Below are 26,419 nucleotides of genomic sequence, written 5' to 3'. Positions count from 1 at the left end.
AAAATGTATATGCAGAACTGAGCTAGAACAAACTTAATTTTAGGATTATGTTAGGGGTGGTGGTTGGTCAGGTATAATAGTTTAAAATCGTGTTTGAGTCTTTTGAAGCGCTGTGGGCCTACTTCCGTTCGGTCTAGCATGGTCAGATAGTGACGACCCGGGTGGGAGGGCTTCTATCGTCGACTGAATGCATTTATTTTAAATATTCAATATGGCTGACGGCGAAGTAATGAGCCAACATGAAAGTTCAGGACCAGGTAATCATTACTACATTTTACATATTCATTTACAGATGATCTTTTACTATGCCTGTCTTCGTGACAAATAAACGAAAAGACCAGCACCATATAGTTGCTGTAGTTTACAATCTTACCCGGCGCGTGTAAGAGGAAAAAAACTAGCCAGGATTGTTGTCGTTCGATGAGAAGACATTCCCTCCTTTGTGTGGCGCGCGTTCCATATTCATAGCCAAAAGTCACAGCGATTTAGCATATTTTATCTGTAATCGGCAACGTTGTTTTGTTGTTTGCGCTAGCTATTTTCACTTGTTTTTCATTTGTAATGGAACATAGCTACAGAAAAAAGGCAATAGTTAGCTAGCTTCGCTTGCATGGGCACTAGCTAGCATATAGCTAGTTTTACTTCGCTAACTACATTTTGCATATTCATTTATCTCAGAGGTATGCTTCAAATATATATTTTTTAATCTAGTGAGGACTTGATACAACAGTTGCATTAATTCCGTAAATCTATTATTTACAATGCAGTTGGGAAGAGGGGGTTTCCGCTAGGAGGTGATTACTTATTTTCATTACTAGCTAGCTACAGTAACTTGATTGTAGCAATGAACACAGTCAATATTTTGGGTACTGTATTAACCAGCTCGCGCCTGCGCGCGAACGATGAATGATTAAAACCCATGGAAACATTGACATCTTTTATAGCATAGTTCTCCTAACTTCTCATCAATATTTGAAGTAAAACGAAAACTTTTTTGATTAAATGTAAAACAGCTGGTAGTGGAGTTTACCACTGCACGTTTGCAACTCTGTGGTCACAGGCAAGGCAAGTACCTGTACCAAGTTCCAGACCCCTTGGCCTGGATAGGTCACAGACTAGCTATCGGGTTGAATACTTTTTGGCCAAACAATGCTTCTGTTCACAACTGGTTTGTTCTGTTTGCTAGTGAAAGCAGACTGAAATTGAAATGGTCCAAGCTTGTCTTCATTTGTGTCTTCCCCTCTAGGCCTACAGCCTGAGCTACTGGCTAGCCAGTGGAATAATTTGGATGATTGTATCGGGTTGTCCTAGTACTAGCTCAGCCTTTATTTTCTGAAGAGGAAATGTGACACCGTTGAGTAACAGACCTCCTCATTAGCCACCCCACGGTGCACTAGTACTAGAGGTTGGTGTGAGAGCAAAGTGTTGTTGCTCAAAGCTGCTTCTGTGGATCTCATGTAGACTACTCATCATATAGGCTACCTATCAGTTGAAGTCTCTTCTAAAACAATCAAATTTTTTACTTAGCCTATTCCTTTCCCATTTCTGCTTTTACCACTGTCTAGTCCTGTAATTGTCTACCTGAAGGTAAACGACTTCAGATACAATGTTACAGCGTGTCAAAGGCGTGAGTGTCAGGGCCTCCAATGGTCAGGAGGAATATTATGCAGTGTTTTTCAGCTCCCATTTGACAGAATATTATCAATGTTTTGCATATTTTGGATGTCTATTATTTGAATATGCCGAATTTTCTCTGCCGCCTCCTCAGTCTCCTGGCTCTCTCTTTCCCTTCTCTCTCTCCTCCCGCTCACTCTCTCTCCCGCACACTCTCTCCCTTATCTACTTTGCATTATGCATTTGGGCTTTCAATAACATGAAAGCATAATTCATTGCTAATCTGAAATTCTATTAATTGAATATTTTGCATAATGCTTTGTGTGCCAATTAGGTTTATGGAACTCTAGCATTAGCAAAATACAAGGCTCGTATCCACGACTTTCTGCTGAAGCTCAAACGTTTTCAATGTAGGCATACAGCCATCAGTTTCATATGCAAATTCAATGTCATATATGCTTTGTTTTGGAGATTTACCATTGAAGAGAAGGCCATGATAATGGTTTGAGTAGGCCTACACTCACGCCTTCATGTCTTGGATTTGGAAGCAAAGTTTACTATCAGTTTGTTATCAAATGGCAAAGTGGGGCGTACAGCTTGGAAGTAATTTATCCCCCTCTCCCTCAAATTATAAGAGTTGCATTTGGCTGATAATTGGTGTGTGTGGGTATGTGTGCGTGTACATCTGTGTGTGTGGGAGAGGGAGAGAGTGCGCACGAGAGTGAACTTGTTTGGCACATGCCACGCACTCCTTAAAAGCTATCCAATTAATATGCAAATTAGCTGATAAATATTTATAGAGATTTCTTTTGAATTATGCAGAAAGCGTTCGGAGCTCTGTGTGAAATGAATTGCTCGCAGCAACTTCAAAGCGGGCGCCTCGGCTTAATGAGAAACAGGGGGCTGAATTTGCATATGGCTCTAATCAGCTGAATACTGATTACGCTGCTTCGTTACGGGCTACGCTGACAGCTGCACTCTTTGTTTCTGTTCCATTCCACAGGGAGGGAGGAACTGTTTGCCACACTCTTGTTGATTGTGGAAGTGAGCGAGGTGGTGTGCCGAGCAGCTAGTTGTTACTGTGAGCGAGAGGCGGTGTGCCGAGCAGCGAGTTGTTACTGTGAGAGAGGCGGTGTGCCGAATAGCTAGCTGTTACAGTGAGTGAGAGAGAACACTAGACGGATCTCCTCCAGTTGTGTTCTGTTTATCACACCTGGCTGTGCCAGTCTTGTCTGGGTTCTAATTGCTCCTGGTCAGTGGGCCCAACTGAGCGGGGTCAGTGCCAGCGTTGCTGGCCTGGATGGCATGCCGGTGAAGCCACAGACTGTGGACTCTGCAATAGCCGGTGAGCAGAGCAGTGTGAGAGATCTGTTCCATTATCCACACTAACATACCACTTGAATGAAGCAATGTTTTGGGTTTGGAAACAGTGCTATTCAACTGGTATGCTAGTAGTATGGGTATTAGACCACGTGTCGTGACAATAGACTATTCCAGAACACCTGTGATGGTTTGTGGAATTTGACACTTGTTTATTCTTTGAATTTGGCATTTTCTTTTTTTCTTTTGTGTTTTGTGAAGGCATAGATTGAACTAGCTGTCCAAAATGCTGTTTGATCTACCACCCTATAGAAGTGGGATTTTCCGAGCCGTCTGGTAAGCTAAGACTCTATTTTTCCTCTCTCTCTGTTTCAGACTCAGTAATCAACCTGTCAGCATCCAGTAAAAGCACTATGGAGAACGGGGACATAGTCAAAGGTGAGTTCCTACAACCTTTTTTTGATTACAGCTAGTGCCTTTAGTATGTAATGGAATACGTGTTTCTTGAAATGAGCTTGGCCCTCTTTATATATTATAGCCTGTTTCATTTCCATCACAGAAAATTATTCCTGAACTGACTTGAGATTCGATGGTGTTGTCCTCGGTGCTGTGCTGTGGTAACAGAGTAGTAACAACCTTGAGGCTTTGAGGCTGTATATTTGGTCCAATGTAAAGATGTATGTTGGAGGATTTTGACTGTATTGTTCTGACTGACCGCCCATCTCTCTAGGCGTGCTGACCAATGGCCGGGACTCTCAAAAGCAGACGGTCATGTCCCTCACCAACGCACAGTCACAGGCTCTACTGCAACAGGTAACACACACACTCCCACGCATTGCTCGTATTTTTTATTTATTTAACAAAAGCCAGAAATGCTCATTTGCATAGTTTTTGTCTCTAATACTCTACAAGCCAACAGTCAGTTAGCTCAGTAGCCAACATGGTGCTTTCACAGTCGTTCTGAGAAATGTTGCGTTCTGACGTTCTGACCGGCCAAATGAATCCTAACACCAAGGCAAGACGGATAAGACCCCGTCCCCTTGGCTACTCAAGGGGTCCATTCATTGCATTCATTGCGTCCAGCGTTGCCATGGCGATGCCTTTAGCCCGTTACCCTGGCACCAGCTCGGAACTAGCCGTTAAAAAGGAAGTACAGCTGCCTGGCATGCCTCCTCTCCCTGAAACAAAAAACCAGTGCGCTGCATGCTAATTAGCCCACTCCAACTGTCGCTTAGAAACAGGTGGGGGAGAATATGCAAATGTCTGCCAATTTACATGCGCCTCATAACCAGTCTTTGATTATCATACTCCCACCTCCTCTCTCGCTTGCTCACCCTCTCTCTCTCTCTCGCTCTGCAGTCATATCCCCATAGGTTGCACTGGCTTTTTACAATTTAAAAGTAGTCGGGTTTAAGCCACAGATTAAATCTCTGATACACACCTACACACCCCCTTTTATCTGTTTTACTCACTCTCTCCCTCAATCTCTTTTCTCTCTCTCTCTCCCTCCCTCCCTCCCTCAATCTCTTCTCTCTCTCTCTCCCTCCCTCAATCTCTTCTCTCTCTCTCTCTCTCTCCCTCCCTCCCTCAATCTCTTCTCTCTCTCTCTCCCTCCCTCAATCTCTTCTCTCCTCTCTCTGTCTGTCTGTGTAGTTGACCCTGTCTCCAGCACAGCAGCAGCTGTTTCTCCAGCAGGCTCAGGCCCAGCTCCTTGCAGCAGCCGTTCAGCAGCACTCTGCCAGCCAGGCCCAGAACAGCAGCACCACGGGGGCCGCCATCTCTGCCTCCGCAGCCACCCCCATCACCACCCAACTCCCACTCTCCCAGCCCATACACATCACTCCTGTAAGAGATCTACTGTAGTGTCACACACTGGCTCATACTTGTCACACACTGGCTCATACTTGTCACACACTGGCTCATACTTGTCACACACTGGCTCATACTTGTCACACACTGGCTCATACTTGTCACACACTGGCTCATACTTGTCTAACACTGACTCATACTTGTCTAACACTGACTCATACTTGTCACACACTGGCTCATACTTGTCACACACTGGCTCATACTTGTCACACACTGGCTCATACTTGTCTAACACGGACTCATACTTGTCTAACACGGACTCATACTTGTCTAACACTGGCTCCTCTCTCTCAGCTCCAGCAGCAGGGCCTGCAGCAGTTTGTGTTGGTCCAGCCAGGTCATTCCATGGCCACCCAGCTACAGCCACAGTTCTTCATCTCCCAGACTGCACAGGGACAGCCCAGTATGTTTCAGTATCATAGTAAGCTATACACCAGCACTGAAGTAGTTTCACGTTTCAGGACCTTTCACTAAACTGTCTCTCATTCGACAGATCTCCTGCAAGCCCAACATGTTCTCACTCAACTACCTCAGAGCCAAGCCAACCTCCTACAGACTCCAACCATCACAATCGCCCCACAGGTCAGGGGAAGCACACACACCTTTTAGGGGCTGTGGGTTGTTTCAGGACAGGAACACAGACCATGCACGTCTCTCGTCTCTTCATCCCTCTGTCTTGCTCTCCTATCACACAGCCGGCCACGCCCACGCGGACCACCCCCGGCCAGACTCCGCCCCCTAAGGGTCTGGGCACGCCCACTCTGGAGGACGCCAATGATCTGGAGGAGCTGGAGATTTTCTCCAAGGCCTTCAAACAGAGGAGGATCAGACTAGGCTTCACACAGGTATGGCCAAGGGACTCAGGACTGGCTTCCACTGGAATATACTCAGAATGGATAGGATTTTATTTTTTGTGTGTGTGATCAATTATTTTATCCAAAACGTAGGATATTTTCCCCTCAGTATTTTACGATAGACAATTACATACAAACAAGATATGAAAGAGTTCCATGGATTGCATTTATATTGTTCTTCTGCTTTTTTTCTAAATACTCAAAGTGCTTCAAACTACATTTTAAGGGCTTCAAACTACATTTTAAGGAAGGGAACTCGCCCTATATACTACCAACCTGGTTGATGTCACATTCTTACTTTGCCTGCGTCCTCTACCCCTCTCTTCTGCCTCCAGGGTGACGTGGGGCTGGCCATGGGGAAGCTGTATGGTAATGACTTCAGCCAGACCACCATCTCCCGCTTTGAAGCACTCAACCTGAGCTTCAAGAATATGTGCAAGCTCAAACCGCTACTGGAGAAGTGGCTCAATGATGCAGGTTGGTCCTCATAAGGGAGGTGTGCGGGAGTATGTGTGTGAGAGTCTGTGTTGAATTTTTTTGTTGTTGCCGTCATTATGTAAATCTTTATATTTGGATAGTGTATCAGAGTTTTTCGGACTCTGTGTTTGCTGACCCGCTCTCCTTGTCCCCCTGGCTGCAGAGAATGTGAGCTCAGAGTCCAGCCCGAGCCTCAGTCCCCTGGGCTCTGGCCACGGCTCACCCAGCCTAGCTTCTGACCTCATCAACCGGCGCCGCAAGAAGAGGACCAGCATCGACACCAACATCCGCGTGGCCCTGGAGAAGAGCTTCCTCCAGGTAAGACCTGGTTCTAACAAAGAAGATTGTACGTGTTCAGAAGAGATTTAGGTGACTTTTAGAATAGCTTGACGCAAATGAGGGATATTTGACATTACGCCGTGCATTTAGAAGTAGTCGGGGTGTCTACAGACAACTGCCAGCTCTAGGTGTCTACTTTCCCTTCCTGATGTGGAGTCTGGTGCTCTTTGTCCCCTTACAGCAAAACCAGAAGCCGTCGTCAGACGAGATCTCCCTGATAGCAGACCAGCTGAACATGGAGAAGGAGGTGGTCCGGGTGTGGTTCTGTAACCGCCGGCAGAAGGAGAAGCGGATCAACCCTCCCAGCAGCTCAGCTTTCCACAAGTCCATCTTCTCGTCCCCCACTACTGCCAGCCTGGTGAACACTGTACCCCAGACCACTGTGACCGTCACCCCCTCTCTGCCTGTCACCAGCTTCAGCCTCACAGGTACGTGTGTATTTTGGTAGTCTTGGATGTACTTGTCTGATCTTTGCCGTTAATCTCTTCTGTGATGGCAAAGCCCAGTGGCAAGTGTGCCCTCTGTTCATCTCTATGGGTCCATATACATGGAGGCTATAACCAGAACTGGCAGCTCGAGAGTGATTTTGAATGAAAATAGTAAATCTGTGCAGATGTTTGGCTTACATTATATCTGGCTAATGAAGCTGCCCATATACTGTATAGCGCAGCATTTGGAGACTAGCACAGGAAAGCAGCGCCATGGATGAAAGGAAGCTGAGTTAGTAAGGAGCCTATCTTCGGTACAGCGCGCTGCTCGCCTCGCTCTCTGACAGTCAAACTGTGAGGTTTTGAGATATTTTTCCTGAAAGTAACGCAAAGTAATATAATTAAGCAATAAGGCCCGAGAGGGTGTGGTATATGCCCAATATACCACGGATAAGGGCAGTTCTTATGCATGATGCAACACAGAGTGCCTGGATACAGCCCTTAGCCGTGGTATATTGGATATATACCACAAACCCCAGAGGTGACTTATTGCTATTATAAACTGGTTACCAACTTAATTAGAGCAGTAAAAATACATGTTTTGTCATACCCATGGTATACATCTATTTTTTTTTTTTTGTTGGTCTGATATACCATGGCTTTCAGCCAATCAGCATTCAGGGCTCGAACCACCCAGTTTCTAACAAGTAATATAACATGTTAATGTCCATCCATTACTTTTGTTAAATGTAATGAGTAATACAACTTTTTCAAGTAACTAATCCCAACACTGCTAGGTAGTAGCAGTTCGACATTAGTTGATCCAGACTAAGATCATGGGAATTACCAGGGACCTCACGATACGATATTATCACCATACTTAGGTGCCGATAGGATATGTTATGCGATTCTCACGATTCTATATGTATTGCGATTTGATACTGTGATTATATTGCGATTCGATGTTCCAAACATATTGCTCACCACATGTCTGCTGCAGAGGGATGAGAGAGCCGTGAGAAAACAAGTTTTGATCAATCGGTGAAATCAAACCTATTTAGAAAGAAGATGGAGAACAAGCTATGAAGTACAAATACTGGAGTTTTAGTGCTGGTACAGCAAACTAGCGCAAAAATAATATTGTGATATTGTCAAAACAATACGATATGTTGTCAAATTATATCCCGACTGTAACTGTATTTTTGTTTTCCTCATCACTAAAGGTGATGCAGATTTGTCTTTTGTCCTGTAGTTATTTAATTGATGTTGATAGTATATTATTATATGGTGTAATGTTGACCATCCTGTGTTCTAGGCACGACCCTGGCATCAGCCACCAGCAACACAGCATCCGTCATCTCCAGCACCCATACAGTCCCCTCTATGTCCCTCACACCCTCCTCCTCCGTGACAACCATGTCACAGCCAGCCGTTACCATGACGCAGGCGGGGCAGATGCTCTACAGCAACGGAGGGGGTCTGGCAGCAATGGCGGCTGCAGCGGCGGGAATCAGCCCGAGTCTCATGCCCTCATCGCAGTTCAACACAGGGTGAGGCTCACACAGACACAAAGTGCTGTTTCCACTCAGTATCTATGTGAAAAATATGTATTGTGTGTCCATTATCACGTAGCTGACTCATTACTCCTCCAGGGGGGCTTTACTGAACCTAACCACTGGAGGTTTTGGAGGAGCACTAGCCACCATCCAAGGTGTGTTGAGTGGCAAGTACACCCCGCTACTATACCCCTTTATATACATACTTAAATGTGTTCCTTTCTTGCTTGTTTAAAGTCATTAGAGCTTTGAATAGGGTTGTTTTGGTTACAAGAAGTGAAGTGGTCCTCTGTAGCTCAATTGGTAGAGCATTGCGCTTGTAACGCCAGGGTAGTGGGTTCGATCCCCGGGACCACCCATACGTAAAAATGTATGCACGCATGACTGTAAGTCGCTTTGGATAAAAGCGTCTGCTAAATGGCATATATTATATATTATTATAAGTGGAAACCTTGCTTTCTCTTGTCTTATCGGGGAGAAATTATCCCCAGTCACTATGATAGTCTAACCTTCCCTCCTCCTTCCTCTCACAGCTCTGGCCTCCAGCGGGTCCTTCCCCATCACCACCCTGGACGGGAACGGGAACCTGCTATTCGCTAACACCAGCACGTCCGGCTCCGCCCCCAGCATGGTGAACACGCCCCTCTTCCTGAACCCCCAGAGCATGTCCTTATTGGCTAGTAACCCTGTCAGCTTCATCCCCGCTAGTGCCCTCAACCTGCAACTCACCGCCGGCACCAACACCATCACCACGGCAACCACACCAGTCAACACCATCGTCAGAGCCTCTAAGGCCCAATGAATTAACTTGCGGTCGCGTCCATCCCCATTTCTTCATTGGTCGTTATTTAATCTTTGTTCATTTTGCTACCACCAAAAAGTTGTTGGAAAAATATTCTTAAGATGTTTTCCTCCCTATCTCTGCCACAAGGGGTCCTATCGGTCCTTTCAAAGATTGATTGAGGTTTGGGAATAGCATCTATTATTATTTTTTCCCTCAGAACTGCTTCTAAAACCAAAAATGTGCTTTTTGTTTTTATTTTACTGAGTATTGAATGAAATTGACACTGTTTAACTTTCTAGAGAGATTTCATGATCTGTGTGTTAGGTTCTCTGATTTTTAGTTTTATTTGAGGGTGTGTTGTACAGGCCTTGACCGTTGACATCAGATTTATAACTAAAGATTACATTTCTCTCTTGCTTGTTTTTCATGTTATCTAAAAAGGTTAGTTGTGTGCTCTCTGATATTTGCCGTTTGTACATTTTCTGGTAATTTTTCAAAACTTTTATTAAAAGTTTTGTTGCTTTAACATGGTTTTCAACATAGTTCCAACTCTTTAAAAGGAATCACTAGACAGTGAGAGAGCCTGGAAGCAGGCTTGCTATGGAAGAGCATTACGGCAGTCTCTGGGAAGAGTTAAAAACAAACAGCGGACTTCAAGAGGACTTGGAATATCCTTTATCCAACCAAAAAACGTAGTGTACTAGTGGAACGTAGCATAGGGATTTATCTAAAGGACCTCTCCAGAGCGGGAGAGATTAATGCAATATTTTGAAGGGGACTTTCCAAAGACTAACACAGATGTTTCTCTCTGATATTCTCCTCCCTTATGCCGAGGTCTATAGAAGACTGAGGCAGGATACCAAAAAGAGCGGATGGAGAAGGTAGGGTGAGGTGTCAGTAGTATAGTGGGGTTGCATGGCCCATACTGGATCTCTGCCTTGGATTACATAGCATGATGAGGTCAATAAGATATTTACAAGAGTAATGATCTTGATGTAGTACTCAGGACAGCCATTTCCCAGTGAGTCACTGCATGTACAAGTTAAAGTGGAGATTGTCCAGGTCTGGCCTTCTGAGCTTATTCCTTCTCTCGTAAAACCAAATATGCTGCCACTAAAGCCCTGGGTACTGCAATCAGTACTGACTCAACATAATGTATTGAAATACCTCAGCAGCAAGAAAAAAAGACATACAGTCGAGCAAAACTGAAACCATAAACTCCAAGAATGTAGAAATGTTTACCTGTTTTTTTTTTTTAGCTTTGCTGTACGTTTGAAACGGAGGCTGCAACAGAGAATCACATCTTGATACACATGAGCTGACTCCACATGCACAGTAACTGCAGTGTCCAGTACTACTACTATTATGTAATATAGTCATGGAAATGGTAGTTGGTTCTTGTCTGATCCTACATACCAAAGCATTAGATCTTTCATTTTGTAGCTGGTTTGATGGGTAGATCTTCTTGATGGTGTTTGTTATGGTGGTTTCCTGCAAAGCCTTATGGGAAACGTAGTTGTATCTGCTTACTTGAGTCTTTTTGTTGTGGGTTTTCTCTGCTATTTTGACATTTTTAAAATATGTATCTGAGGGACATATGGGAGGATTTTTACTTTACTTCTAGCGCTCTATATTCACACAAGTAATATATACATGAAATATTCCTGTTTTTATATCTGAACTAGTAGGGTCCTGTAATTGAATGTAGTGCATTATCTAACATCCTCTCTAGGATAGAAATGTTTTAGTGTGACTCTGGACCAAAGTAAACCAGAGGGTGTGGACGGATGTTTCTGTCCTTTTGTCTGTTGATTTGCAGTTTATTTGATTTAACAATTTAAAATGCATGAAAAATGTCAGACCTGTTGAGGATATAAACACAAAGTCTAAATCCTTGTTTCCATTGTGGTCCTCTTGTAACTAAGGAAACGTACTCTGAAGCTGTCTTGCATTTTGTTTTTGACTTTTTTGTATGAGCTTTTCTCTCTCAAATGTTTTCAATCCAGAAGTTGTTTTCACAATTTGTACCGTTCCATTTGTTTTATGCCATTGTATGTTTACATCACAAGGGAGAAAATATTATTTTTATTTTTATGGATCGTATATATGGTATCTGCAGACTACTACTTGTATGTTAATGCAGGTTATAAAACAACCTGTTTGTAAGGCTTTGCTGACATCCTAACTGATGGTTCCAGTCTTGGGGATGGACAGGCTGGCTAGTGCTGTGTTCAGCTGTGACTGTTGGCATATTCAACACCAGGAGGCAGCATCTCTCAAAAGAAACCAAAAACTAAAGTCATAACGCTCTACCACACACATTTAGATCAGCGGTGCTGCTATCCTTTGTAGTCCCTTTACCTGAATGTTGTGCAGGTAGTCATCACATCTCTTACACGTTGTGTTAGTTTTGTTTGTACACCAAGAAATGCAGGGGTCGGCAACATACAGCCCGAGGAAGGTTTGAGGAAAAAACACTCCAGGGCACTTTTGAACGTCTAAAACTAGAAAATATGTAAATAATTATAATGGACCTATAAGTTTAAAAATAACTGCAATTTTTCTGGACCACAAATTGCATTTGACGAACAAATAGGACCCCAAAAATATGTGCGGCCTTCCACTGGATTTTGGAATCCCTATGTGGCTCTCGAGCCGAAATTATTACCCACCGCTGAACATTTGTTTGTTTCTACATCAAGTAGATGGTATATATATGTTCCTCCAGCTGTATTCCAAAGCAGAATCCTGTTAAATGTTCTACACAAATACCAAAGAATATTCTGGCCGGGATTCAATCCGATCTCGGGTTATAAACATTGCGGTTTTTAAAGGCAATTTCTGATTGAGCCGGCATATGCAGCATTTACCGTGAATGGCAGGAAACATTGCCTTTAAAAGCCGCCATAGATATATATCCCGGGACCGGATTGAATCCCGGCCTCTGTGACGGTCTTTCCCACTCTCTTAACGCTCGTCTTTCTACTCTCGTCCCTACAGCGTATTTATACTGTAGTAGACCGATACAGAACTAAGCACTGGCATCCAAAGCGTAATGTATATTTTGGTACATTTCAGGGAAGATATCATCGAGCAGAAAATGTGTTGTTGAAAAGCGCTTATTTGTTTGAGGTGTTGGTTTTTTCTCATTCAGTATGGATGTCAATGCAGAACTATCTTACTGTTGGTAGATGGTCAAATGTAAGGTATTTTTGTACGTTTTAGGATCCAGTGCCTCAATTCACTGCCTGTGTATCGTGATTTAATACTTTTTAAAGAAAAAAAAAAACGACAAAACATGTAGGCCTACATATCGCTGAATATATCCTGTAATGCATATATTTTATGACACCCACACAAGGTTGGGTAGGTTACTTTCTAAATGTAAACTGTTACTAGTTATCTGTGAAATTCTAAACAGTTAAGTCATTTTTAGATTACCCAAACTAACGTAATCTGATTAATTTAATTTACTTTTGGTTACTGTTCTGTACACGTTCCAAATCTGGTCCCTACTTCCTCCAGTCCCGTTTAGTGAGGTTGGAGTTGTCACGGTAACACCAGGTGGTGGACCCATGGCTGTGGCAATGAAAGGTATGATGTCGCTACTTGACAGACTACATAGATGCTGAACACACCCACTCAACAGTATACTAGCTTACTACTGCTATATCAACTACTATCACTCCACACTGTTGTTACAGGAACAAGAACTATGTAGGGAGACCATAGTGGTTTAACTATGTCCTATCTTGTCGACCTGTTTGTCTGCTGTATTGGGGGGGGATTACGTTTTTTTACTTACAAATGTATATGAAAAATCTCTTACTGTAACTTTGTTAGAAACATAATAAAAATGTGTAACATTGTTGCCATTGTGTCTCTCCTTTGCAGAATAATACTATCAGTGGTAAGGGATAAACCTGATATAAATCACACTCATCTTTCTAATAAGATGGCTTTATTATAGAATGGGGTACAAGGTCAAAGGTTACAGACTGGGGGTGTATGGGGAGTAGCGGAGACTAGCGCTACAGTCATCATAAAATAGTGATAAAATAGAATCAAGTTTATATATTAAGACAGTTATGAAATGGTTACTGGTGCAAAAGTGTCCAGGTTTTCCAACAAAAAGCCTCACAAAGACAAAAAAGGGAGAACACAACAACTGCAAACATACTTTTTACACAACAAGGACTGTTCTAGATATCAGTGATTAGTAGATGTTGGTGGGTGAATAACTAATTATTGACCTGTTCAAAATGGTATGAGGGGAGGGATATGTAACAATGCTGTAACAGTATACTCATTGCCGATAGAAAGTGGTAGGTAAACAGGAGTGACTGATGGACGAGGCGTGATCCTCCATGATGTTTCTGTTAGCGAGGAGGAGGGAGAGGCTGCATCTGGAGCGAGTCATAGGTATCCTTGGTGGCGGTACTCAAACCCTGATAGATGGGGGGGAAGGGAAGGGAGGACACAGTCAACTAGGATTGATCCCAAATCTCTCACTAAACCCTTGCCTCATCCACTTTGTTCCAAACCTCTCACTGCACACTTCCCTCTCATCTACTTCCCTACCACTGTCCCCTCAAACAGAGAGAAAATAATAGTGAAACAAGAGCTGTTATGTTTGTGTATTTAGGCCTTGTTAATTGGTTGATTGAGTGGAGGGGCGTGGTCAAGAGGGAACATGCAAGGAAGCATTTCGTTGGACTGTGTGAACCATGTGTATCCTGTGCATACGACAAATAAACTTAAACTACACACCTGGTACACCTGTTCGTTCTTGTTTCTGCGGCGCTGCTTGTCCTTCACAGCGATCTCCCTGTACGTGTCGTCTGTTGGTTTTTTAAGGGACTGCGGAGGGAAAAACTGTTATAAGAAAAATATCCATATCTATTATAATATATAAACTAACATGAAATTATACAGTGCATTCGGAGGGTATTCAGAGCCCTTTCCTTTTCCCCATTTTGTTATGTTACAGCCTTATTCTAAAATTGATTAAATTCATTTTTGCCCTCATCAATCTACACACAACACCCCATCATGACAAAGCGAAAACAGAAATACCTTATTTACATAAGTATTCAGACCTTTTCCTATGAGAATGGAAATTGAGCGCAGGTGCATCCTGTTTCCATTGATCATCCTTGAGATGTTTCTACAACTTGATTGGAGTCCACCTGTGGTAAATTCAATTGACTGGGCATGATTTGGAAAGGCGCACACTTGTCTATATAAGGTCCCACAGTTGACAGTGCATGTCAGAGCAAAAACCAAGCCATGAGGTCGAAGGAATTGTCCGTCGAGCTCCGAGACAGATTGTGTCGAGGCACAGATCTGGGAAAGGGTACCAAAAAATGTCTGCAGCATTGAAGGTCCCCAAGAACACAGTGGCCTCCATCATTCTTAAATGGAAAAAGTTTGGAACCACCAAGACTCTTCCTAGAGCTGGCCGCCCCGGCAAAACTGAGCAATCGGGGGAGAAGGGCCTTGGTCAAGGAGGTGACCAAGAACGCGATGGTCACTCTGACAGAGCTCCAGAGTTCCTCTGTGGAGATGGGAGAACCTTCCAGAAGGACAACCATCTCTGCAGCACTCCACCAATCAGGCCTTTATGGTAGAGTGGCCAGACGGAAGCCACTCCTCAGTAAAAGGCACATGACTCTGATCATGAGAAACAAGATTCTCTGGTCTGATGAAACCAAGATTGAACTCTTTGGCTTGAATGCCAAGCATCACGTCTGGAGGAAACCTGGCACCATCCCTACGGTGAAGCATGGGGGTGGCAGCATTATGCTATGGGGATGTTTTTCAGCTGCAGGGACTGGGAGACTAGTCAGGAACGAGGGAAAGATGAACGGAGCAAAGTTCAGAGAGATCCTTGATGAAAACCTGCTCCAGAGCGCTCAGGACCTCAGACTGGGGTGAAGGTTCACCTTCCAACAGGACAATGACCCTAAGCACACAGCCAAGATAACGCAGGAGTGGCTTCGGGACAAGTCTCTGAATGTCCTTGAGTGGCCCAGCCAGAGCCCGGACTTGAACATCTCTGGAGAGACCTGAAAATAGCTGTGCAGAGACGCTCCCCATCCAACCTGACAGAGCTTGAGAGGATCTGCAGAGAAGAATGGGAGAAACTCACCAAATACAGGTGTGCCAAGCTAGTAGCATCATACCCAAGAAGACACAAGGCTATAATCGCTGCCGAAGGTGCTTCAACAAAGTACTGAGTAAAGGGTCTGAATACTTATGTAAATGTAATATTTCCGTTTTATTTTAATTTTATAAATTTGCTAAAATTTCTAAAAACCTGTTTTTGCTTTGTCATTATGGGGTATTGTGTGTAGATTAATGAGGGAGAAAAAACAATTTAATCCATTTTAGAATAAGGCTGTAATATAACAAAATGTGGAAAAAGTCAAGGGGTCTGAATACTTTCCGAATGCACTGCATGTTGGGTAACGCACTTACCGTGTAAGTGTCGTCATTATTCATGCGTTTCTGTGAATAACATAACAACGTACACAGAATCAGACTTTTGGTGCATGATTACAGTAATGCTAATCTTATTCTGCTATTCACAAGATATTGATCCATACACACACACTTTATACACACACTTACATCGCGTGTCATTCCACTCTCTGGATCTCTTCTGTTTATTCGTCCATAACCGTCCCCACCCGTAGGTTTCAGATCCTAGAAAACACAGAGACAGTGTTCCAAAAACAACAACACACACACACACACACACACACACACACACACAAAAGGAATGGCTACTCACAGTGTAGATTTCGTCATCCTTCAATATTTTGCCCTTGGACTTGAAGAACTACGAGAGAGAGAGAGAGATCAGCCAAATATGTTGAGACAATAACTGGTCTCAATAAAACTGGTACCTGTATATCCAATCAGAGGTTTATCTACATCTACCCATATAGTGGTGTGTAAACTTGGACTCACTTTCTCTTTGAGCAACAGTCCAGTGATGATGAGGCCGTAGAGCAGGAGGAAGCCGTCCAGGATGTAGCAGAGTTTAGGGTCGTACAGCGGGGTCACCGCCTCTGCAGGGGAGAGGTTGACATTAATGAGAACACACACACACAAACACCCCCAGTAAAACCCACCCCTCACTGGTAGAAAGATTATGTCAGGAAGGTGAATTGAAGTAGGAATAACAATGTGTGGGAGTGAGTGTGTGTGTCTATGCGCAGTGGCTGCCATCACTCAGTTTCACATGCACGCACACACACACACACAGTCTATCTTTCTCTCTCATGTACTGAACAGAAACAGTTTCTCTCTGTGTCTCAGGAAGACAGTCATATGGCAGTCAGGCTCAGTGTGGTTGCAGTGACTCTAAGCCTTTTTGTGGTGGGGGTGAGTGGAGCTGTATCTAGCTCAGTGGTTTCCTCAGCTGCAACACGTTCTGAGTCTGAGGTGGTATAACTGCCTGTGTGAGCCCCAGGTGTGTTTCTGTTACTTATATATGTCATCAGCAAAGACCTATTTCCAACTTACTTTGTACCAGGACTGACTAAAGCTCAGAGACCAAATCAGACATCCTAGCGATAGGTATCGGTCCATGGACCAGGGATTGCAAAATACCCCCCCCCTTATCTGTAATTTCCACTAAGACATATCTGATCTAGAAACAGTTAGGCCTCCCTTCAAGAGAGAGACTGACGATAAGGATGCAGTCAGGATTACAGAAACTGATGAAACACTGTGGTCAGGCCTTAGGATGGCTGAGACACTGAAACACTGGTCAGGCCTTAGGATGGCTGAGACACTGAGGTCAGGCCTTAGGATGGCTGAGACACTGAGGTCAGGCCTTAGGATGGCTGAAACACTGAAACACTGTGGTCAGGCCTTAGGATGACTGAGACACTGAAACACTGTGGTCAGGCCTTAGGATGACTGAGACACTGAAACACTGTGGTCAGGCCTCAGGATGGCTGAGACACTGCAACACTGTGGTCAGGCCTTAGGATGGCTGAGACACTGAAACACTGTGGTCAGGCCTTAGGATGACTGAGACACTGAAACACTGTGGTCAGGCCTTAGGATGGCTGAGACACTGAAACACTGTGGTCAGGCCTTAGGATGGCTGAGACACTGAAACACTGTGGTCAGGCCTTAGGATGGCTGAGACACTGAAACACTGTGGTCAGGCCTTAGGATGGCTGAGACACTGAAACACTGTGGTCAGGCCTTAGGATGGCTGAGACACTGAAACACTGTGGTCAGGCCTTAGGATGGCTGAGACACTGCAACACTGTGGTCAGGCCTTAGGATGGCTGAGACACTGAAACCCTGTGGTCAGGCCTTAGGATGGCTGAGACACTGAAACACTGTGGTCAGGCCTTAGGATGGCTGAGACACTGAAACCCTGTGGTCAGTAAGCTCTTAAGAAGTATATACAGTATACATTGAGTGTACCAAACATTAGGAACACCTGGCCTTGAACTGTGTTGACCTGTGTGTGTGGTGCTGGCTACATTTGTTCTCTCCCTTTCAGAGGGATAATAGGATGAGACCTTCAGCATTCTGAATACAGAGGCAAGCATGTGTTTGTGTGTTTGTGTGTGTTTCCACATACAGAAAAGTTCACAATTGTCCCTTTTTCCTGATCTGTCTGTGTCGGGATTATCATTTTACCTCCAGGTAACTGTCTACATGCACAGTGCCCTTGCTGTTTAGTATTAATACATGTATTTGTAGATGCAGAGATGTTTGCTGATGTTTTCTACTGAAATCTGATGTCTGCTTGCACCTGCAGTGAATGAGAGAGTAGGCTGTGCAGTAGCCTATATGTGCCAGTCAGTGAATGAGAGAGTAGGCTGTGCAGTAGCCTATATGTGCCAGTCAGTGAATGAGAGAGTAGGCTGTGCAGTAGCCTATATGTGCCAGTCAGTGAATAAGAGAGTAGGCTGTGCAGTAGCCTATATGTGCCAGTCAGTGAATGAGAGAGTAGGCTGTGCAGTAGCCTATATTTGCCAGTCAGTGAATGAGAGAGTAGGCTGTGCAGTAGCCTATATGTGCCAGTCAGTGAATGAGAGAGTAGGCTGTGCAGTAGCCTATATGTGCCAGTCAGTGAATGAGAGAGTAGGCTGTGCAGTAGCCTATATGTGCCAGTCAGTGAATGAGAGAGTAGGCTGTGCAGTAGCCTATATGTGCCAGTCAGTGAATGAGAGAGTAGGCTGTGCAGTAGCCTATATGTGCCAGTCAGTGAATGAGAGAGTAGGCTGTGCAGTAGCCTATATGTGCCAGTCAGTGAATGAGAGAGTAGGCTGTGCAGTAGCCTATATTTGCCAGTCAGTGAATGAGAGAGTAGGCTGTGCAGTAGCCTATATGTGCCAGTCAGTGAATGAGAGAGTAGGCTGTGCAGTAGCCTATATGTGCCAGTCAGTGAATGAGAGAGTAGGCTGTGCAGTAGCCTATATGTGCCAGTCAGTGAATGAGAGAGTAGGCTGTGCAGTAGCCTATATGTGCCAGTCAGTGAATGAGAGAGTAGGCTGTGCAGTAGCCTATATGTGCCAGTCAGTGAATGAGAGAGGATATGTGGTCTGATGCGCTTGTCCAGCTGCATTAGCAGCACTGTACTACCAAAGTTGTTCAACCAGACTAATAGAAAATCAGCCTTCGCCTCATGTCACCTGCACTAAAAGCCTCATGTCACCTGCACTAAAAGCCTCATTTCACCTGCACTAAAAGCCTCATGTCACCTGCACTAAAAGCCTCATGTCACCTGCACTAAAAGCCATGGCAGAACACAGCATGTGACTCATAGAAGACAGGGTCAGGGCTACAGTAGCAGACTGGTGCTGGGTCGTATTCATTAGGTACCCGAACGGAAGAAAACAGACTGAAACAGGGAGGGGCCACCTGAAATTGTCCAATAAGAAAGTTTCCTGTTGCAAAAATGTTTTGCTAAGGTGTGCCCTAATGAAGAGGACCCTGTTAGAGGAGCCTCATCAAAGCACTACAACATGAAATGCTTTCTTAGTCTAATCAAGTAATAATGTAGTCATCTGGTGAATGCTTTTATCCAAGGCGACTAAAAGAGAGAGAGATATACTCAATGAAAATGTGTTTGTCGAGAGTCTGATGTCAGAATTCAACATTCTAAATGTTTTCCTTGCCTTTCAGAATGCAAATAATGGATTTAATTCATGCATCATGCAAATTATAAAACCTATGGCAATAGCTATAGAATACAGCTAGATTGTATGGTAATGTGTGCATTTTTTCATTGGGGCCTGCTCTGTGTCAAATCAAATCAAATGTTATTTGTCACATGCGCCGAATACAACAGGTAGCAGAGAGAACAGTCTATGACAAGGGTGGCTGGAGTCTTTGGCAATTGTATTGCAATGTATTTCCTTCATCCTCCCTGACACTTTTTCTGTTTTGTTATTTATCCTCAGAAAGTGTGACGGAGGCAGAGCTATTGAAAGTGTGGAATCAAAAGCATAAAGTCGCACACTAACCCTTAAAAAAAAGTCCTACAGGTCCTGTGTGGGATTTTTCCTGCAGTCTTAGGCCAACATACAATATACATACACTGAGTGTACAAAACATTAGGAACACCTTCCTAATATTGAGTTGCACCCCCTTTTGCCCTCAGAACAGCCTCAAATCGTTGGAGTATGGCCTCTACAAGGTGTCGAAAGCGTTCCACAGGGATGCTGGCTCATGCCGACTCCAATGCTTCCCACAGTTGTATCAAGTTGTCTGGATACACATTGGAAACTGTTTAGCGTGAAAAACCAAGCAGCGTTGCAGTTCTTGACACACTCAAACCGGTGCGCCTGGCACCTACTACCATACCCCGTTCAAAGGCACTTAAATCTTTTGTCTTGCCCATTCACCCTCTGAATGGAACACATACACAATCCATGTCTCAACCATCTCAAGGTGTAAAAATCCTTATTTAACCTGTCGCCTCCAATTCACTTACACTGATTGAAGTGGATTTAACAATTGACATCAATAAGTGATCATAGCTTTCACCTGGATTCACCTGGTCAGTCTGTCATGGAAAGAGCAGGTGTTCTTAATGTTTTGTATACTCAGTGTAAACGGTAGAGACTAAGCACTATGCACACTGTGTTGCCCACCACATCAACTACAGTGGGGAAAAAAAGTATTTAGCCACCAATTGTGCAAGTTCTCCCACTTAAAAAGATGAGAGGCCTGTAGTTTTCATCATAGGTACACGTCAACTATGACAGACAAATTGAGAAAAAAAAATCCAGACACCTGTCCACAACCTCAAACAGTCACACTCCAAACTCCACTATGGCCAAGACCAAAGAGCTGTCAAAGGACACCAGCAACAAAATTGTAGACCTGCACCAGGCTGGGAAGACTGAATCTGCAATAGGTAAGCAGCTTGGTTTGAAGAAATCAACTGTGGGAGCAATTATTAGGAAATGGAAGACATACAAGACCACTGATAATCTCCCTCGATCTGGGGCGCCACGCAAGATCTCACCCCGTGGGGTCAAAATGATCACAAGAACGGTGAGCAAAAATCCCAGAACCACACGGGGGGACCTAGTGAATGACCTGCAGAGAGCTGGGACCAAAGTAACAAAGCCTACCATCAGTAACACACTACGCCGCCAGGGACTCAAATCCTGCAGTGCCAGACGTGTCCCCCTGCTTAAGCCAGTACATGTCCAGGCCCGTCTGAAGTTTGCTAGAGTGCATTTGGATGATCCAGAAGAGGATTGGGAGAATGTCATATGGTCAGATGAAACCAAAATATAACTTTTTGGTAAAAACTCAACTCGTCGTGTTTGGAGGACAAAGAATGCTGAGTTGCATCCAAAGAACACCATACCTACTGTGAAGCATGGGGGTGGAAACATCATGCTTTGGGGCTGTTTTTCTGCAAAGGGACCAGGACGACTGATCCGTGTAAAGGAAAGAATGAATGGGGCCATGTATCGTGAGATTTTGAGTGAAAACCTCCTTCCATCAGCAAGGGCATTGAAGATGAAACGTGGCTGGGTCTTTCAGCATGACAATGATCCCAAACACACTGCCCGGGCAATGAAGGAGTGGCTTCGTAAGAAGCATTTGAAGGTCCTGGAGTGGCCTAGCCAGTCTCCAGATCTCAACCCCATAGAAAATCTTTGGAGGGAGTTGAAAGTCTGTGTTGCCCAGCGACAGCCCCAAAACATCACTGCTCTAGAGGAGATCTGCATGGAGGAATGGGCCAAAATACCAGCAACAGTGTGTGAAAACCTTGTGAAGACTTACAGAAAACGTTTGACCTGTGTCATTGCCAACAAAGGGTATATAACAAAGTATTGAGAAACTTTTGTTATTGACCATATACTTATTTTCCACCATAATTTGCAAATAAATTCATTAAAAATCCTACAATGTGATTTTCTGGAAAAAATTCTCATTTTGTCTGTCATAGTTGACGTGTACCTATTATTTATCGACAGACGGCCTACAGGTTACTGTTGGCAATAGGACATTGAGTGAGTGATTGACTAAATGAACAGTCTTTGTTCTGTGTTTGTAGCACCTTTTAAATGTGTACATACAAAACAACATTTACAATAAGGTCATTCAGTAAGCGACTGATCAACGTTTTTTTCAATAACTTTTTGTCTTTTGACATGAAACATGTCTCTTTTGACCTTGGAGGGAGACGTTTCCACTATCACTAGCACTGCCATGACCATGGCTGTGGCCGCCTCACAGACGTCTCTCCCTTCCCACCACAGGTAAACCCTAGTGTGGTTAAAGCCTCCCCAGGGGCCTCTGCAGAAAGGGCAAAACACATGGGGCATGAATAGCAATACTTTCTGTTTCCACTTCAAAAAGAACTTGCTCCAGATAGTTCATCATTTGACGTAAAGAAAAATAGATAATCTGTGTTCTTAATCACTTCATACTCAAATGTGATGCTTTATAGCACCATATTGTGTAATACTTCCATTGTGCAATACATTTACATGTGAACAAGTTCTAGCGAAGGTTAAACCTGATTACATGTTGTGCACGTTAAGTTAGGGTCAATTACGCCTACACTCCAAATTGAATTGCAGGGCTGTGGAGAAATCACATGTCCTGTAAGAGGCATACCGACAGGAACTGAAATGTAATGCGATTGACCCCAGCACGATGAAACGTGAGGTATGATTACAAATAGCAGGCGAGATAGCTAGATCATCGTGATGTGATATTATCTGACACAGGAAGCCTTGAGTGAGAAGCTGTCAGTGAGAGGCTGGGGGGGGTTGGGGGTAACACATGATGAGACATGATTCAATCATGCAGGTTATTTCCTAATAACTATTTTTAAGAAGCCACTGCAGCGCTACAAGAACATCTCAGCACCACTCCCTCGGTCTCTCGCTCCCTCACTCTCTCTCTCGCTCGCTCCCCGCATTGCGGTCAGAGTTCGTGTCTCAAACCCTGAGAACTTTACAGGGTCCAGTCGTATAATATATTGTACAATTATGAGTGTGTGAATGTATGCATGTGAATGTGCAAGAAAAACACTTTTTTAAACAGAAATATTGGAATTTGTCTATGTTGTGTGTGAACCTAGCCTGTTTTTCATTGAGTATGTGAATCCAACATTGATTATTGCAGCGAGGGGAGAGTTCATTTTGAAATAGCCCATCCCTAAAACTCGGATTGTGTGTTTGATTGAATAGCAGCCTCAGTCAAGTCCATCTCAGGCCTGACCAGTGCAGTGCTGTGGCCACAGGTAAACGGGGAGAATTTGAATGTAAAAGGTTACAGGCTTTTTAACTGTTGTTAAAGAGTCTGCTGCTGAGGTCTTTTATTGCTAACTTTAGCGTCATACTGCCAGTGACCGTGTTGATGGAACATACCATGTATTTACTGGTCTCCTAAAAGGAAACTGACTGAAATCTTTGTTTTGATAGATTATTTTGCAGTGTGGTGACATCAACATCTGTCATTTCTCGCCAGAAGTTTGTAGGAAAGAGAGAAACCAGTAGGTGTGTTCAAATCCTTGTTTAAAAGGTGACACTCAGCAACTTTGATGTATCGTCATTGAGTGATGTGATTTCACCCACGTAAAACTCTGAAGACGTGAAGAAATTTCCATTCAGCTTTTGACTCTGAAGACAGACTGTTTATGTTTGAATTGCATAATCAGATGATTTGAGTGGTAAAAAGTATTATTTTCTTTTTTCTCAGAGATTGCTGATCAGTCTTTAGAGCGCGCTCAGTTTAACACAGGCCAAAATTAAGGGTTCAATGTAGCTGCTTGAATTGCATTAAAACATTTTGTATAGACTATTGCATAAAAAAAAAAATACAATTCTGCAAATCATGAACATCAACACATTAATAATTTAACATAAACTGCAACTTAAACCCCAAAAGTTGCTCACTGTGATTAAATAAATATCACTACATGTCATTTCTGATTTTATGGACCTGCCTTTTGTCATTGGGACTTGATAATAGTGTAACTGATAGTATCACCATTTAATACTCTAGTGTTGTTCACAGTAAAGAGCGGAAACAGAAGGCCCTCCTACATGGTTCTCTGTCACAGTGGGATGTGAGTGAGAGAGAACCCCAACCCTATCATGGTTACAGTAATGCATCTCACACTAAACACTTTGTGTTCTATGACGGGTACAAAAACAAAAGATTCCCCAAAATGACACAGCCAACTGGCAGATAGTTTCTCTAACACAAGGAGCAATTTGTAAAGAGCAAAATGGAGAAGATAAGCTATTGACAACACTGACACTTTCTCTAATGAGCGTGTGCGAGGACTTGTGCAGTTAGGCAGTATATGGTCATCTACACATCTTTACCGTCCGAATAGGACACCTGTATAATGTCCAAAAGAACACACCATTATTTAAACGCATAGTACAGTAACCATAAACCTTTCCGCTTTTTTAATTGCTTATCTAAATAAAGAGTTGATCATTGACCGTCATTCACACGCACTAGCACACGCACATTGTAATATTGTTGTATGGTGGTATTATACATTTTGTATTGTAGATATGTAGTGGTGTAATAATGTTATATGATGTACTGTTTTATCTTTTGTTTTGTGTGTAATGTAAGTGCCTTAATTTGTTTGGACCCCAGGAAGAGTAGCTGCTGCCTTGGAAGCAGTTAATGGGGATCTCTAATAAATACAAATAGGTTGATGACAGGGCCCTGAGCACTCATCCATACTGTAGACTAGCCTACGCCGCCGACACTGCCTCAGCAAAATCAGAAAGTTAGAATTATGAAATATATATTTTTAAATGAAGTAATCATTAGCAATTTTTCAAGCAACCCCTCATTCTCTGCCTCATCCCTTGAGAAGTTGAAAAAGTCAAAATATCATGCTGTCTTTTTCACCTTTATATTTTTGCATCTCTTCTCCTTTTCTAAACCTTACCATAACCTTTATTTCACTGGTTGTGTTCTAGGATTATATTACCCTTTCTGGTAGAACATTACATTACAGCACGGAGCTAAGTGGTAATAACAAGGTAATGGTAAAGTATATAGTTACTCACAATGAAAACATTATTTATCCAGATAGGCTATCCCTAATTTCAATATAATTATATTATGATTCAGAGTAATGCACCACCTACTTTGCACTATTATATAACAATAAAAGAACAATACCGTAACTTACACTCACAGTAAGGGTTTGAGAATGAGTGTTGGAACAGGGAAACAATCATATTATAATTTTACTGGAATTAACTCATCTGGGCAAATGTTTTCAACTGTACCATACGATGACCATTTATTTCCACTTAATTCTATGGTGCCATGTAAAATGCTCCTATTCATTTTTAAATTCGCGTGTTTAAAAAATATTCAATCTGGCCCCTTTGATGAGAGAAAGCACAACAATCAGAGAGGAAGGAGACAGCAGACAACTCTGTATTCTACACATGATCAAAACCCAACTCAAAGTCACAGAGCCGGGTCTCTGTCTGTTCACTGGTGTACAATAAAGATCACACACACACACACTTACATTACAAATGTAGACTGGAAGTTCACTAAAACTAAAATTTGAAATCCAAACCAACATGAGGGCATTGACACGATGGAGAGAGTAGTATGCAAGGAAAGGGAATACATGTGGTTCAAAATGTACAACTCCCTTCATTCTGGGCCAATAAGTTAAATATGGGTCAAGTTATTATTTCCGCTAACAATATGCCCTGGTTCTAAACACCTGTGTGAGAACATGGAAGACTTGTGTTTATGACCCCCTCTACATGACTACACCGCTGGGTTTTGCTCTCCCTCGTTTGTCTTTTCCTGCTTCGTCAAAGATGGCCGTCTCTTGTTGAGAAACGGAGGACACCACCATGAGTGAGCCGTGTTTTACCCAGCCAGGATTCAAAGCACTATGCAGGCATCATAGGTAGTACGACTCCATTGGAGTAGGTGACTGTACAGCTGTATAGTGGTCTATAATGGGTCAACTAGACTTATAGCTAAATACTACAGAGTTACAGCAGCTCTTCCATGATACCAGGTTGTTGGAGGCTTCGGAGGGTTGAGACACCGAGTGACAGGGGTCAGGGTTTAGGGATGAGCCCAGGTGCAAAGAGAGACAGGGTTTGGAGGGGTCTTACCGGCATAGGGTAGTGCAGTAGACAGGACCAGCAGGCCTCCCGTCCTCTTCCGAGGGTCCATCGCTCCTCTCTGGATGGGTGCGGTCGAGCCCCTTCTCTTAGAAACCGTGCCACACTCCTCTCTGCCGTCCTCTCTTCTGTCTTCCTGGGCCTTGGGGGATGATGGGCCTCCAAAGCTGGGTTTTATGGGTAACTTCTCGTTCTCCTGTCTCTCTCTGTGTTGGGGTGCAGCTTGAGGCTGAGTGATGTGTCGACTCGCTGGCGGCTCCTCGTCTTAGTGTACAGGAAGTGGCTTAGTGTTGCTCCACCTGGTTACACGACACACACACACAAACACACACACACACGCCTCTCACCCTGGCCTACCCTTCCCCTATCCTCAACTCTAAGACATGGCTCCTTCTCCGTACTCAGGAAGGCACTCCCTGTCAATGTTGAGAGGAACATGTTCTTGACTGAAGAGCTGTGTGCTATACAGTTCTACTGACTCATCTACTTAGTAGCCCAGTGACTGAAGAGCTGTGTGCTATACAGTTCT

At 43.6% G+C, this 26,419-nt stretch overlaps 2 protein-coding genes across 7 annotated transcripts; one reads left to right on the top strand and one right to left on the bottom strand.

Annotated features, from left to right (window-relative positions):
* Positions 1-163: 163 nt before the first annotated feature.
* LOC121547808 (POU domain, class 2, transcription factor 1) lies at positions 164-13,112 on the top strand. Of its 6 annotated transcripts, XM_045209912.1 has the most exons (14): positions 2,644-2,667; positions 2,707-2,959; positions 3,310-3,372; positions 3,665-3,747; positions 4,588-4,779; positions 5,098-5,224; positions 5,297-5,385; positions 5,499-5,648; positions 5,993-6,134; positions 6,298-6,452; positions 6,655-6,901; positions 8,217-8,451; positions 8,554-8,624; positions 8,991-13,112. In XM_045209912.1, exons 2-14 carry the CDS (start codon positions 2,920-2,922, stop codon positions 9,257-9,259), a joined length of 1,863 nt encoding a protein of 620 aa, XP_045065847.1. In that variant the 5' UTR covers positions 2,644-2,667; positions 2,707-2,919; the 3' UTR covers positions 9,260-13,112. The 6 variants fall into 6 exon arrangements, with proteins under 6 accessions (XP_045065848.1, XP_041715167.1, XP_041715166.1 ...); XM_045209913.1 differs by lacking the exons at positions 2,644-2,667; positions 2,707-2,959 and adding an exon at positions 164-257 and having other exon boundaries at positions 5,098-5,206; positions 8,554-8,612; XM_041859233.2 differs by lacking the exons at positions 2,644-2,667; positions 2,707-2,959 and adding an exon at positions 164-257 and having other exon boundaries at positions 5,098-5,206.
* A 79-nt stretch (positions 13,113-13,191) lies between these two features.
* cd247 (CD247 molecule) lies at positions 13,192-26,419 on the bottom strand. The gene is made up of 7 exons (XM_041859228.1): positions 25,882-26,419; positions 16,217-16,317; positions 16,038-16,085; positions 15,875-15,949; positions 15,722-15,751; positions 14,012-14,101; positions 13,192-13,689 (listed from the first exon to the last, which is right to left on the bottom strand). The coding sequence occupies exons 1-7, from the start codon at positions 25,940-25,942 to the stop codon at positions 13,621-13,623; spliced, it is 474 nt and encodes a 157-aa protein (XP_041715162.1). The 5' UTR covers positions 25,943-26,419; the 3' UTR covers positions 13,192-13,620.

This window comes from Coregonus clupeaformis, chromosome 31 (assembly GCF_020615455.1).
Source record: "Coregonus clupeaformis isolate EN_2021a chromosome 31, ASM2061545v1, whole genome shotgun sequence".
Lineage (NCBI taxonomy): Eukaryota > Metazoa > Chordata > Actinopteri > Salmoniformes > Salmonidae > Coregonus > Coregonus clupeaformis.
Note: the sequence above shows the minus strand (reverse complement) of the source record. Positions and strands in the feature narration are given on the sequence as shown.